The sequence below is a fragment of the Manacus vitellinus genome, unplaced genomic scaffold (genome assembly GCF_001715985.3).
Source record: "Manacus vitellinus isolate BGI_N305 unplaced genomic scaffold, ASM171598v3 scaffold_24_pilon, whole genome shotgun sequence".
In the NCBI taxonomy this organism is placed as follows: Eukaryota; Metazoa; Chordata; class Aves; order Passeriformes; family Pipridae; genus Manacus; species Manacus vitellinus.
Genome location: NW_021939798.1, coordinates 1,303,417 through 1,318,991, shown reverse-complemented (window position 1 = coordinate 1,318,991; position 15,575 = coordinate 1,303,417). Strand labels below are relative to the sequence as shown.

The following is a 15,575-nucleotide window of genomic DNA, read 5'->3' as shown; positions in this document are numbered from 1 at the left end:
ACATCTGCTACCTCTGAGCATCTCCTTTGGCTTTGCTACCTCTGGATTATTACTGTCCCCTCAAATTCCAGTATGAACCAAAAATTGAACATACTGGGCACTTCTAAGAGCCCCTCAGTGGAAGGCAGTCAGTTCCCCAGCCCCACACCAAGGCAAAAGAAAGATGTGTGAAACTACAGGCTTCATATAAGCTCCCCATTAGCTACTCATCAATTTGCAAAGCTTGAACACAGAGCTGGGGCCTTAAGACTTCAGAAATAAAAACCTGAGAATGTGTTGGCTGATTTCTGATCCTGATGGGAATGCTTGGGCCGTGTTTTGATGAGCTCTGAGTTTCCAGAGGAAGACCAGCCTGGTACATAGGCACAGCAAAGGGGTTCAGCTGGAAATAAGGAATTACAAGGTTCCTGGGAGCCTGGGAGCTGGGTGGGACATGGTGGCAGCAGTAAGAGTTGGGCTGAGCTCTGGGTGGCACATTTAGGTGGCAGACTGTGCACTCCGGAGCCTGTTATGCCAGACACACAGGGGTGCACAGAGACTGGTGGCTCAGAGATCAGTGGAGGCCACACAAGGTTTATCTGGAACACCTTCAGAGGATGATAACGAAGGCACCGCAGTGCAAGGGTAATTAAAAGCCACTGTCCTATTACTGCCAGTACTCCAGTTACACCCCACTGTGGTGATGTCCTGCATAAAACGAGGCTTTAGGCTGGGTTTGTACCCAGCACAGGTAGAACACAGTCCAATGAGCAGCTGTGAGACAGCCTGAGCTGTGCAGAACTGAGGGATGGGACAGGGATGGGATCCTCTGCCCCTCTCACCGTTTCCTCCCTGGTCCCCACTCCTCCTTCTCCAGTGCTGCTGTCCCGGGGCTGCAGCTCCAACAGCGTGTGCAGGAGCTGCTCCGAGCTCTGTGTGAGGAAGCCAAGCTCAGCGTTGGGATGGAGCCCATACAGGTATGGAGACTCTGGAGGCAGGGCTTCATCTATGTACTGCAGAGACACAGTCAGGCTCAGGTTAGACACAGAGCCAGTCAGGGTCAGGTGAGACACAGAGACAGTCAGGTCCAGGTTAGATACAGAGCCAACCAAGTTCAGATAAGATACAGAAATATTCAGGTCCAGGTTAAATACAGACACATTCAGGTTCATGTGAGATTCAGAGACATTCAGGTTCAGGTTGGATACAGAGCCCAGGGCACTTTGCCTGCAGAGCTCACAGCACTGGAATCATCTCCCTCAGGTCAGCCCAGGCTGGGCAGCTCTGCTTGGGGGTGAAACACCAGTGAACTGATGGAGGAAGGAGAGTATATTTGTTTACAGAACTGCTTCTACTCCTGCTGGCAAAATTCAGTAATTGCTGAAGTTTGGCTTGGCTCTATATCTCAGGCTGGACCTTCTCTAGCAATTATCTGCTGTGCACTTCAGCATCAGCATCCTGAGATCTCTCATGGCAATTTAGCTTCCAGTAGTTAAGTTTTATGAACAAACCCAGCCTAATATGTCTCTCTCTGCTACTGCATTTGTGTACAAAGAACAGATGAGATCAGTAAGTAGATCAACAAGAGCCATCAGTGATTCTCATCAAAACTGATGATAAAAGAAGCTTGAAGGGGCCATTTTAGCAAACGGTATGTGGATGTAATTTTCCAGGAGCCCTGCTCAAGTCTCAAGCACCAATACAGTTGCTCTATTCATGCATGAACAGAATGAGCCCATGATGAAGTGGCAAATTACCATTAGACTGGGTCATCCAAGGAAATGCTGAGACATCTACAGAAACAGAACATAATGGGAGATAACAAAGGTGTGCAGAAACACTGCAGCCCTGTTCCTGCCTCCTAAGGCAGATTATAGGGCAGTTATGGAACACATTACATTTAGGTGTGTAAATAATGCCAGAAAACAAAGAGCTTACCTGGTGATAGCCATTGTAGTCCATGTTCCCTGGGAGGGGGAATCCTGGAGCAAGGAGAAGTTCTCCCTCCAGCATTTCTGGCTTAATAAATTCTTCCAAATAGGTTTTGCAAAGCCTCCTGTCCCAGTCATCTGTGATGTGACCCCCATACATGATCTCACCCACAAGGTAGCGCAGGTCATCATAGGGCACCTGAGGATGAACAGGGAGGGCAGGAAGGACAGACAGATTCTCATTTTAGGAAACATGCAGGAGGTCAGAGAGCCAGAGCTCCAGAGGCCAGTGCTGGGCTGCAGGTTCCAGCACTGACCTGCACACTCAGTGTTTCCACCTCACTGCTTCAGTTTTCTCAGTGAACAAACATCAGGTAGTAGTTAAAGTCTGCCCAAGGAGAACTGGATCACAGCAGAGATTTCCTGCAATTCCCCGCTGAAATGCAAATTTACTCTAAGCTCTGTTAAACTAAAGATCACTGTTCTTTTCAATAATAAAGACCACAGGCACTGTTTGCTGTGATTTCTAAGCTTCTACAGGCTCGAGTGGCACCGAGGCCTCTCATCTCCCCACAAAGGCACAGCAAACCCACAGATCCCAAGGAAATGGTATTTCAGGAGATTTCCCAGGAGCTTCAGCACAAGCCATATCCCCAGTGGTTCAGAGCCCCAGTGAAGCACCCACCTTGGAGCTGGCCTGCAGGTAGTTGTGCAGCACAGTCACAGAGATGGTCAGGTCCCTGCTGCTGAAGGGGTACGGGCGGTTCCAGCCCTGGGGGCCGAACCTGCGCCGCTCGGCCACCACGGCATGGAAATAGCACAGGGCAAACAGGATGCTCCTGAACTCCTTCTCGTGGCTGCACATCTCCAGGGTGTCCTGCAATACAGGCAGAGCCACTGCTCTCAGCCTCAGGGCCTCCAAATACCTCCAGCTTTGGACAGGGATGAATCACAGAATCACTAAGATTGGAAAAGAACTCTGAGATCAAGTCCAACCTTTGACCAACACCCCCATGCCCACTGAACCACATCATGAAGTGCCACTACTTGAACATTCCCAGGGATGGTGACTCCACCACCTCCCTGCCCAGCTTGTTCCAATGTTTAACCACGCTTCCAGAGAAGAAATTTTTCCCAGTATCCAACCTGGACCTCCCTTGGTGCAGCTTGTTGCCATTTCCCTGGTCCTATAGCATCCTACCTGGAAGAAGAGGCCAATCAATTTTTCCTCCAGTTCATATTTGCATAATACACACATGTGTTAATTTTTGAAGTCAGTAGATTTGCATTGCAAATTTATTGGCAAATTCTAATGAATATTTTTGGAATTAATATTTACTATTTCCAGCTCAGAGTGGCTTTGGACAGGAACACACATTAACAGTGGAGAAGGGAAGGACACGTGCACCCACTCAATGTCCCATCACCTGCATGTGCTCAACATCCCTCACCAGAGAGATGGAGAGAGAATCCCAGAATCCCAGAGTGGTTTGGGTTGGAAAGGACCTTTAAAGCTCATCTCATCCCACCCCCTGCCATGGGCAGGGACATCTTCCTGGTCACTAGACCAGGTTGCTCCAAGCCTCATCCAACCTGGCCTTGGACACTGGCCTCACCACCCTCACAGGGAAGAATTTCTTCCCAATATCCCACCTAACCCTGCCCCCTGGCAGTTTGGAGCCATCCCTCCTTGTTCTATCACTGCATGCCCTTGCAAAAAATCCCCCTCCAGCTCTCTTGGAGACCCTTCAGGTACTGGAAGGCCACAATTAAGTCACCCTGGAGCCTTCTCTGCTCCACGCTGAGCAATCTCAATTCTCTCAGCCTTTCCTCCCAGCAGAGCTGCTCCAGCCCTTGGAGCATCTTCGTGGCCTCATCTGGACTCACTTGAAGAGCTCTGTGTCATCACACTGGGCAAGGGGGCCAGCACTGGGCCTGGGACTGTGGCACCTTGCCCAGGAGGTGGAGGGGCAGGAGCCTGAGTAATTTAATCACTGAAAATGAACACAGGAACTGCTTCAAATATGTGCAGAGCACTTCCTCATTTTAGGAACCATCCCCAGACATGAAGGGGCACTGCCTGAATGAACACTGAGAATCCAGTTCAGTCTCATTCGGCCCCTCTTTAGTTTTGTATTTTTCTTCAGCTACAAAGCAGAACAATATCCCCCACACAGAATAAAGAGGCTCCTTTGTAGCTTTCAGCTGAAAGCTAAATTTGAACATCCATTTGTATAAAGCGGGGAAATGAGGTGTAAAAGGGACCCCACCCACTTGCTCCAGGATTTCTGATAAGAGATGCTTTATAATACTCCAGCAATTTAGAAAATGCTAATTACTATCTGATTGAAATGAGCAGAGGCAGGATGAAAATGTTACTTGGGGTGAAGGTTCTCCCCTTCCTTGTTCTCTGGGACATTTTGTGGAGTTCAAGATGACGAATGACAGTAGACAAAAATGGAATAATCTCTCCTGACTAGGGACATTAATCCTGGCATGGTGCCTCCCCATCCCCTGCTCAGCACAGTTAGCTGCTGCTCTTGAGATTCCTTCTACTCTAAGTGCAAAATCAGCTGAGAGCTGCCCCCATTTCCCTGCTCATGGACCAGGGCCTAGAGCCCACAATAGACTGGGATGTTCTTGCCTGGTTCCAAAAGACAAGAGGTTGCATGGAGAGAATCATTAGGATCAAAGAATGGTTTGAGTCAGAAGGGACCTTACACATCATCTTATTCCACCCCCCTGCCATGGGCAGGGACACCTTCCACTAGCCCAGGTTGCTCCAAGCCCCATCCAGCCTGGCCTTGGGCACTCCCAGGGATGGGGCAGCCACAGCTTCTCTGGGCAACCTGTGCCAGGGCCTCCCCACCCTCACAGGGAACAATTTCTTCCCAATAGCCAATCTAGATCTACCCTCCTTCAATTTAAAACCATTCTCCCTTGTCCTATCCCTCCAGGCCCTTGTCCCAAGTCCCTCTCCAGCTCTCTTGGAGCCTCTTCAGGCACTGCAAGGGCTCTACGGTCTCCCTGGAGCCTTCTCTTCTCCAGGCCGAACACCTCCAACTCTTTCAACCTGTCTCCTTAGCAGAGGTGCTCCAGCTCTGTGATCAATTTAGTGCCTCCTCTGGACTCACTCCAGCTGTGTTGGACTCAGCACTGCAGGTGGGGTTACAGAAGAGCAGAGAGATTTCTCACAAGAGAAAACCATCCTGCCAGACCTGCCCTGTGTGTTCCTGGCACAGCCATCAGCTGCAAGAACTTCAGCACTATTGTTTCAAAAAGGCACTTCAAGGGTTGAGGGCACCTTCAGACCCTCCTGGTTGCTCAAGGTTCACCAGATGGGGTCCTGCTGTGAGAGCTGTGTGTGCCAAGGCAAGGGCAGTGTGTGAGTGAGGGCAATGAGTGTTCAGGGCAGCAGGAGGTTGTGTCTGTGTTTCCAGGACAGGAATCACCAGCAGTGTGAATGCTCAGCTCTCAGCCTTTGTGTTATGTGGTAAACGAGGTCAGCAGGAGCGTGGATGGCTCCAGCAGTGACACACACTGGCTCCAGCCTGTCCTGCCCAGGGGCTGTTCCCTGGGGAGCTCTGTTTGATCTGTGTCCTGCTGCTCCCAGAGCCTCCTGCCTGTGGTGCCAGAGCTGTCGAGAGAGGCCACAGAGCAGAGCTCACTTAATCACCACATACCAACGGCTCTGACACTGATCTAACCCTCTGGGGCACCAAGAATATTTTCCATCATTTCCACACAATTCAGTGTCGTGTCCCCTGCACAGGAGACTCAGCTGCAGTTCCATCAGCAGGTCCAGCATCACCAGGATGGGGATTGTCCCGCTCTGCCCTGGAGCGGCCTCACCTCAGCATTGGGGTAGTTTGGGGGGACACAATGGAAGGAAGAGATTGAGCCATTACAGAGTGTCCAAAGGAGGGAAGGAGGATGGGGAAGGGCCTTGATTTGAAGGTGTGTGAGGACACTGAGGGCACTTGGTGTGTTCAGCTGGAGCAGAGGAGACTGAGGGGAGACCTCACTGCAGGTCCAACTTCCTGAGCAGGGGCAGAGGAGGGGCAGGGACTGAGCTCTGCTCTGGGGGGATGTAGTGGTTTGAATCTTGTTTTCCCCCAGAGGCTAAGAAAAGTGGTAGACCCCAAGGGGTGGAAACCCCTGGAAGTTTTGAAGTTCTGTCCAATGGGCGCTCCTGCAAAAATGTCAACGTCCCACAAGCTCACCGGAGGAGCTGAGTTGTAGTTTTGGTTGTTGTTGGAGAGGGTGGCCATGTTGTAGAGCCACGAGGAAGGGGCTCTGAGCCCCACAGGGGGGCTTTGGCCTCCCAGCCCCTGGCTGGGGGGCTGCGGGGACCTGGAACAGCATAAAGCTGGGCTAGGTGCCTGTAGTTATGCCGGGAGATGTTTTCTCCATGGGCACAGAGCAGCAGCCAGCACTGACCAGAGAAACGGTGGCAGAGAGCCAGAGATAAGAACCTGAACTGAAGGAGCAACAGAGACATGCAGTACCAGAGAAAGGACTCCTGGAAGGAGAGCCGGGAAAAAGAGAGCCAGCAGCTGAGAGACAGAGTCCTGGGGGTAAGACTGTACCAGATCCCCTAAAACTCCCTTGAGACCCCTCTTGGAGAAGAGGGACATGGACTCCTATTTTGGAGAGCAGTTTTAGACATGCAGCACTGGAGAGACAGAGGAGCTGAGAAGCTCAAAAGACGTCCCGGACCTGGACCGGGATGGCCAGAGGAATGCGGGGGGAGTTGACCTTGGCTCCCCCCTTGCACTGCTGCCACGGTGGCAGCCTGAGAGACAGGGCACAGAGGCCCTGCAAGAGATACCAGACCGTTACGAAGACCCCCCTGTGTCTTTGTGATATGACGTGGTGATACGACCTTGTCTGGGGTTACGAAGCCCACGGAAGACCCCTTTGCCTGCGTCGAGGGGGCCGAGGGAGCTTGGATACCTCCCTCGTGAGTGCTGGCAGAAAGCCAGCCACAGCTGCTGCATGTGGAGAAGACAGACAGACTGCTGCCTCAGAAGATGCTGCTGCTTAAGAGACTGAAAGGGATCTGTCCTTCCTTCCCTCCTGGACTTTTATTTGGAGGGGAGAAGAGATCTGATCATTGTAATACTATAGGTCACGGTAGAGATAGTTGTGATCGTGTGTATAATGTGATATGGTATTTATTTGTACAGTCATTGTAATATATTCCCTTTCCCCCACTTTGAGTCTGGTGTGTTTTGTCTGGAAAAACCCATCTCACATTAGGTTGAGATGTGGGAGGGGGGAATGGAGCTAGGGAATTGGATTTTGGGGCTATCTCAAACCATGACAAGGGACCAGGGACAGCAGCCAGGGAATGGCTGGAGCTGTGTCAGGGCAGGCTCAGGTTGGATCTCAGCCAAAGGTTCTTCCCCCCAGAGGCTGGTTGGGCACTGCCCAGGCTCCCCAGGGCAGTGGGCACAGCCCCAAGGCTGCCAGAGCTCCAGGAGGGTTTGGCTGATGCTCTGGGGCACAGGGGGTGACTCTTGGGGATGGGTCTGTGCAGGGTCAGGGGTTGGACTGGATGATCCTTGTGGGCCCCTCCAACTCAGCACATTCTGTGACTCTGGGATACATGATGGGATGCAAAGGGACTCACTCAGCTGCTGCTTGGAAGGGCAATGCCTTCCCCCATCACGCTCCATGGGGCCTCCAGCAGCTCCAGCAGCTCCAAGCCAACCTGTCACTGGTGCCCCAAGCTCCTACCTGGCTGAAGTTGTCAAGGGCTCCGTGCAGGTTTGCCTGCATCCCAGTGGGGGCCTCGTTGGTGATTTTGATGGAGTTCTCCAGGATGCCCTGGGGAATGATGTGGCTCTCGGGGGAAGGTGCTGGCTCTGCGCTGATGAAGACACGGAAGTCCTGGTGGCTGCCCTCACTGTGCTGCTCCAGCTTCTTCTCCAGGGAACTCAGCCACTTGGCCACCAGGTGGATGTTCTGGCAGGGACAAAGGGGAGGCTTTATCATTCCCCCATTTACACCCTTGATTTCCTGAGTAGCACTAAATCCATCCCACCCATGAACAGCCAAGGCTGCTCTAGAATTGGGTACTCGCCCCAGGAGTGCCTATGAGCAGTTCCCCAAATATCCACTTACATCAAGTACACTTTTAAATTCAAAATAATCAATACAAACCACCAGCAGTACAGCAAGTCACAGCTGGGCTGGTTGGGCTCTCAGTGCTCAGACTCTCGTCGTTACAGCAGTACCAGCTGACAAAGCAGAGCAGTTCCACATCCACTGAGCTCAAATGAAAACATTTGTTCATTTTTAACAGAATAACAGTGAGGACCCTCAACAGCAAAAAGTCAAGCAGGTGGTTCCACAAAGACCTTTCACATAAAAGATTTATTTATTCATGCAACTAATTAGATGTATCTCTCAGAAAATTAAGCAGCATCGTGGGGAGATGGTGAAATCGATAAAGACAAGCCTCAGTTTTTTTCCCCTCGGAGTCCTATACAGTAGTTTTCAGGCAAGAAAACAGCTTTTTGTTATATTAGGGATGGAATTTGTGGGCTAAACTCCCCTTGGTTTAGTTGGTTGGTAATCCAAACTGGCTGTGTTCACTGTGGTGATTTATCTCATCCAAAGAAAGGACAAGGAACTTGATAACCCTAAATTAAAAACAGCCTCCAGAAAGATGAACTGCTTGGAGGTGGCAAGGAAATTACATCAAGGAACCATCTTAGAGGCTAAGAATAAATATATATCACCTATAAATGGGGCCAGAAAGGAGCTCTCATGGTTAAGTAGCAGAGTAATGGAAATTATTAGGAGAAAATTGAATTCTTCCAAAAGTGTAAGTTTTGTCCAAATGAGAAAAACAGAAAAGAGCACAAAATCCAGTCACAGGAAGGCCAAAAAATGCTATAAGAAGCAATATTTCAAAAACATAAAAGCTAATAATAAAGCCTTTTGCAGAGACCAGGAACGTGCCAGAGAGTCTGTAAAAGTACAAGATGATCAAGGTCTACAGGGAGTGCCCATGAAAGGCCAGGCCACCCCAAAACAGCCCATCTTTGCAGGAATAGTCTCTGAGGAGCCTGGGGAGGCTCTCACAGCCTGTGTAACACAGGGGAATCACTCAATGCTGAGGCTCAGATGCCCCTGGAGATCATCCATCCCATCCTCCTGCTCCAAGTGGGACCAGCCAGAGCAGGTTGCTCACTGTGCCCAGTTGGGTTTTTGGATATCCTAAGGCTGAAATCTCCACAACCTGTCTGGTAACATGTGGCTAGTGTTCAACAATCCTCACAGTAAAAAAACCATAAAGATAATGTAGTATAATATAGGAAAAGAAAAGAAAAGAAAAGAAAAGAAAAGAAAAGAAAAGAAAAGAAAAGAAAAGAAAAGAAAAGAAAAGAAAAGAAAAGAAAAAAGAAAAGGAAAAGAAAAGGAAAAGAAAGAAAAGAAAAGAAAAGAAAAGAAAAGAAAAGAAAAGAAAAGAAAAGAAAAGAAAAGAAAAGAAAAGAAAAGAAAAGAAAAGAAAAGAAAAGAAAAGAAAAGAAAAGAAAAGAAAAGAAAAGAAAAGAAAAGAAAAGAAAAGAAAAGAAAAGAAAAGAAAAGAAAAGAAAAGAAAAGAAAAGAGAAAAGAAAAGAAAAGAAAAGAAAAGAAAAGAAAAGAAAAGAAAAGAAAAGAAAAGAAAAGAAAAGAAAAGAAAAGAAAAGAGAAAAGAGAAAAGTTTAAGGGAAATCTGTATCTCAGTTTGAGTCCAGTGTCTCTGTCTGACTCCATCTTCTGCACTTCCCCTGTCATGAGGGATTTAAACCCCTCTGAGCCAAACCCCAGCTTTTGGAGGTTAAATAATCCCAGGTCTCTCAGCCTCTCCTCATGTAACACATACTCCAATCCCTCAGTTGCTGGAAAAGATTCTTAAACAGATGCAGCAGATGAAGAGTTTTTTGGAAAAATTGATAAGGTGAATAATAACAGGTTATAGGAGCTGACAGTCTCCACTTGGGAAAATCCCAGATGTGGAAGGTCTGCAGGACTCCCCAGGATGCACCAGGCACCAATAAAGCAGGAGTTACACACAAACAGGATGAGTGGGAGAAGACCAGGAATCTGAAAGTTCCAAACCATTTTAGATGACGGAACTGAGGATATCAAAATCTGAGCTTGTGGGTTGGGCTGGGGCAGAGCTGATGTTCCCCCCAGCGGGTCTGGGCTGTGTTTGGGGCTGTGCTGGAGCAGTGCTGGGCACACTGGGATGGCTCAGTCCCTGTGACACAGCCAAGGGCTGCTCTGCTCCTCACACGGCCCTGCCAGGCCCAGCCCGGGGGGCACAGGGAGCTGGGGGGGCCCAGGGGGGACAGGGGAGCCCAACTGCCCCCAGGGATGGCCCAGCCCGTGGGGAGTCCCGCTCAGCACACAGAGCTGGGGGAAGGAGGAGGGGGATGTTCAGATGGATGGGGTTTGCCTTCCCCAGTCCCCAGCAGGTGGGAGGGAGCCCAGGGCAGTCCTGGGATGGCTGAGCCCACGGGAAGGGGGGAGTGAACTCTTCATTTTGCTTGTGTGACTTTTGCTTTCCCTTTTAAACTGGCTGTATCTCAACCCAAGTTTCCTCGCTTTTCCCCCCAGTTCTCTGCTACCCGACCCTCGTGCAGTGAGTGATGGTGTGTGGGGCTGAGTTACATCACAAACACAGAGGGTTGTCCCCAGGGAACACTTTTGCAGGTCCTGGAGAGGTGAATTCCAGCAGACAGGTCACACATTTGTGTCAAGCATTGCCTGCTCAGAGGAGGAGTTGCCTCCATGGGGCCAATGTGTCTCCAAGCTTGCATTTTCATCAGTATGAGCCATTTCTCTTCCAGTTCCCACTATCAGTGCAGGTAAGAGGGAAGGTCTCATAAGCCACCAACGAGTCAAAAGCCATGTAACAGGGGTGGGGAGCTACTGATGGAGCTTTAACTTCTCACCATATTCAAAAACCACCTGAAAGAGTGAATGATTAATGAGCTGACAAAATTAGTTATAAGACAAAGTTATTTCAAGTCCTCAAAATAAAACCTGGTGGTGAAGAACTGCAAGAGGTGCCATCATTCTAAGTGAGTGGCAGTGACATTTCAGAAGAAATCCAGTGGTGATAGATGCAAAGTAATGCACTCAGAAAAACAACAACTCTGATGAGTTCAGAATTAACTATTATCACCCAGGGAAGAGACCTCTAAGTCCTCACAGTTATTTCCTGCAAATAACAGTTCAATGCAAAAACAATCAAACAATGCAAAACCAACCAAATGCTTGGAAAGGAACAGAGAATAAAACTGCAAACATTATTTTGCACTCCATAAATTCATGGGGGGCCTTCATCTTGAAAACAGCATCCAGTTCTCACTCCTCTGTCCCCAAAAGGGTTTAACTCCCCCAAAAGGAGACACTAAATGGATATACACCTGCTGTTTGGAGAGAGCAGAGCTCGGGGAGGGAGGGAGGGGGTGAAATGCAGAGTGGAGGGTGGATAGAGCAGACTGCAAGCTTTGAAAGAACAAGTGCAAGGATATTTTCATATGACACATACCTAAACTGCCAATTTACTGCCTCAGGGTGTTTTGTGAGTTGAGAGAATCACAGAGTGGAGCTGAGCTTTAAAGTCCCAGAGAAAAACAGAGAATGACAGAATTGTTGAGGTTGGAAAAGACCTTTAAAATCCTCAAATTCAACCCCCAACCCAGCACCACCACCATATTCACACTAAACCATGTCCTCAAGTGTGATATCTACATGGTTTGTGCACAGTTCCAGGGATGGGGACTCCAGCACTGCCCTGGGCACCTGTGCCAACATCACTGCACACTGTTACTGTTTCTGCACCTTTTCCCCCAGGTTGTGGCTGTGCCCATCTCAGGCAGAGAGATGGGGTGGCAGCACCTCGGGTGCCCCAGTGCAGGGATTCTCTGTTCCTCAGAACACCAAGGGAGCTCTTCCTGGCAACACAGAAACCCTCTGCTGGCTTTTCTGTCGGAGGGCTCAGGTGCCCCTTGTGAGCTACATATGGAGACATCCCAGCTGGGGCTGGAGAAGAGGAGGAACACTGGAGAAAGGAAAAGCTGAGGTCCTTTAGGCACAGGCTGGGAGGGAACAGTGGCTGCTGTCACAGACTATTGGCAGTATTTGAAAAAGCTGGAGGGATGGGCAGCACTCAGAGATGAACCAAGGGATGTGAGTCAACAGAATTCTGTCTGGGAAAGCCATGGACACCTTCCTCCCTCCAGTTCTGTTGCCCCAAATCTGATTCAAATGTCTGGGAAAAATAATTATTATTTAGAACTGCATAAATTCAGTCTCCACTCCTGAGATGACCCAGGGATGTGCTCTCAGTATACGGGTGAAATGGAGTTTGGGTTGTGAGATGAGGAGATGCCTGAGCAGAGGGATCATGTTCTGGGGAAGTCTTGTTTTCTCATAAATGGGGACCATGTGAGGAGCAGTAAAGAAAATGCATTATATCTGAGCTCTGCTGCACCACTGCTGGGCTGATACATTTAGGATTTCAGGAGATGAAGTTCTCCCCAGGGTCCAGCCCACCAGCTCTCCCTAAAAACACAAGTCCAATAATCAAGTAGGAGTGGACTGAAACCTGTAACCAAAGTGCTACAAACACCATGGAGATTTAGTAACACAGGGAGAGAGCTCAACAAAATACCAAAAGAAACCCTGTGCATTAAATATCAGTTTAATCATATTCTGCATATCTGACCTTAAGTGTTCTCATCTCTAATTGGTAGTTCCTTCCTACATCTGCTTTTCTGGTGTTAGATGGCTCAAAAATAATTGCTTTTGCTTGTGTTGACATGACACCAGTGATCATTATTTGTCGGTATCACTGCCTGCTAACAGCCAGCCGAGGGAATATTTCCAGTCCAATGATAATTGAGTGCATTTATATACTGTCCTTTTGTGATAGAAGGGATGAGAAAGAGGAATATGTGCAGCAAAACAAGGGCTGCTACTAAGAATTCATGATTCAAATGAATATATCTGCCCAAAGCAGATGGAGGTGTTGGGGAAGGGATCCACAGGATTGAAGGAAACCTTGCAAATGAATTCCCAGCAGTCAGATAACAAAACTTGAGAGAAAATGACTAATGCCAACACACACTATTGTCACAGTAATTGAGTGATGTGTCAATTATCCAGCACAGACAGCGCTGTGTTAATACCAATTGCAGCTGAGCAAAGAACCACCTTCTCCTGCTTGTTTTGGAACCCACCTCCCACCAATTCCATGGGCTGCCTCTAGACCTTATTCAGGAGAAACAGGGGTTAATGCAGCCTGTCCACCTCCTTTTGCTCACCCTACACTCTCCTCTACCTCCCTAAACCACCCCGGGCACTTTACACTGCAGCAGTCTCACATCCTCCTCATTCCATGAACCCCCTGAAGATGCATTTATTTACCCAGGACACACCAAGGTGGTGCATTGGTTTAGTACAAATTTTCTTAGCCAGATGTTTAAGGCTGTGGATGTGTTTCCTGGTGTTTCCCAGGCCAGGTTGTGCCGCAGACAGGAACAGGCAGTGGTAAATTCATTACCTTGCTGTACAAATGGAGAGTGGGGGACAAATACTGCTGTGAAAAAGGCAAAGAAACAACCAGAAACACCTCCCCTGCACACATCCCCACAGCACCTCAGCCTGGGGTACTTCCCCAGTGACTGAGAGCAGGGACAGGACGAGGGGCTGTGGGAAGAGCTGGGCTGGGCTACATGTGCAGGAACAAGGGAACACCAGAGGCTTTTCTTTGGAAATTCACTTCCAAGCACCTCTGTGTGTTTGTACTTCACAAAGCAGAACATATATCACAGGATGCAATTGTTGCCATGGTAGCCATCAGAAATAGTACTACATATCCATAAAGCAGCACTGACTGCCCTCCCTGTGCTGGCAGTACTGGGGACCCTGTCCATGTCCGAGAGTGCCCCTCTCCTCCCCTCCTGCTCACAAACCACCTCCTGGAGAAACGAGAATTGGTTGTTTTCTCAAAGTCTCATCCTCTTGTGGGATCTCTCAGGAAACAGGTACTGCTGTTCTATCCATCTGCCAGGCAGGTACAGCCCAGAGCCATCCCAGTACTCCCAGTGCCCACTGCATGTGTTGGGGGAAAAAAAGGGGCAGGATTGGGCACTGCAGAGCCTCTTCCTTGGCCACACTTACTGCTGACAGTGGGGTGAGCTCTCATCCATGAGAATCACAGAATATACCGAGTTAGAAGGGACCTATGAGGATCAGAGAGTCCAACACATCCTCAGGAACAGCTCCATCCTGTGAATGCTGCCCCAGGACAGGCACAGACCCCTCCACCACACCTGGTGTCCACCTATTTCTGAGCAGCAAACCTGCTGCTGCCCCACGTGCAGAGAGGCCACCTCAGAGCTGTGGCAGCACCAGGAGCTTTGCCCGATGTCTGGCACATGCTTTGACCTCACTGAGATGTTCCAGCAGCCAAAGGAGCCCCTGGGGCAGGAGGGAGGGTGGGATCACATCTCACCCGTGGGAAGTCCTGGATTTCAGCAACAGCACCCTCAGGCTTTTTCTCACCTCACCCATGAGGCCTCCAAGACACACCTGATAGAGAAGGACACACCTGATCCTGGCAGTTAGCACTACCTGAGCCCGCCCTGGAGCCCTCAATCCCCAGTGAGCCTCTCCACACATGATCACATGTCAGAGTTTGAAATTGGCCCCCTGAGAGGCTGGGGGGGCTCAGAGGTGTTTGGGTGCCAGGGCAGTGTTCCCTGCAGAGCCAGTCACCACTCATGTTGTTCGCTTCTGCTCAAAATCACATATCACAGCACGGGAAGCTGTTGGCAGTTCTGTCTGGGTTGTTTTGCTGTTGGTGTCTGCTGCGGGTAGGTGGACAAGGCCAGGGGGTGGCTGGGCTCCCTCTCTTCCCCTCCGGGGGGGAGAGGGGAGCCCTGAGACCCTCCAGCTCAGCCTTTGGCTAGAGTTAGAGGCAGCATTTGGAGTGTGTGCTGTGAAAGAAGAATTTCACAGCCCCTGAGGTAAGAGGGAGCAGGCCAGGCCTTCTTTCCCCCCCTGCAGCTGGGGGATGCTTGGGACAGTGCAGAACTGAACCGAGTGCCTGTGGCCAAGGCTGGGGGGCCTTTTCCCCCCACTGCATTTAGGCTGGTGGGGGGTGGATTTTGAGGCTCAGCACTTGAGCAGAGACAAGTGGACGGGCTGATAAATCAGCTCGGGGCTTGGGAGAAGAATCCCAGGTGAAATTGGAGACGGCCAAGAGAGGCTTGGGAGCTGCTGCCGAAGCTGAGCGGGGGCAGCCAAAAACTGACTTTGAGGAATGAAGATTCCAGGATAAGCTACACTGCAGCAGCCTACGGACCAAGGTGGGACACCGAGAGGGAGAGATCACCAGCAGCAGAGGAGCAAAGACTCAAAGCTCTTCTCGGACTTCATGAGGAGAGAAACTGCAACAAGCAGCTGGAGCTTGGTGAGGGGGGAGCGTTCAGGCCCAGAACACTCCCACAAGAGGGACTGGTTACTTTCCAGCCTTGAAAGGCTTCTTTCTGGACTAAAGTTAAAGGAAGGGGCTAAAAGGACTGACAGAAATGTAAATATATATATATATATAGTTGCTTTTAGTTTGTACAGTATATTTATTTGTGTAA

The 15,575-nt window shown here is 49.7% G+C and overlaps 1 protein-coding gene across 1 annotated transcript in view; it reads right to left on the bottom strand.

The window, feature by feature from the left end:
* DNAH9 (dynein axonemal heavy chain 9) overlaps positions 1 to 15,575 on the bottom strand; it is a 200,242-nt gene that overhangs the window by 17,305 nt on the left and 167,362 nt on the right. Inside the window, exons 67-70 of the mRNA XM_029960052.1 lie at positions 7,653 to 7,880; positions 2,596 to 2,787; positions 1,918 to 2,109; positions 822 to 992 (exon numbers count right to left, since the gene is read on the bottom strand). Coding sequence (XP_029815912.1) covers positions 822 to 992; positions 1,918 to 2,109; positions 2,596 to 2,787; positions 7,653 to 7,880 — 783 coding nt within the window. The remainder of the gene's footprint in view (positions 1 to 821; positions 993 to 1,917; positions 2,110 to 2,595; positions 2,788 to 7,652; positions 7,881 to 15,575) is intronic.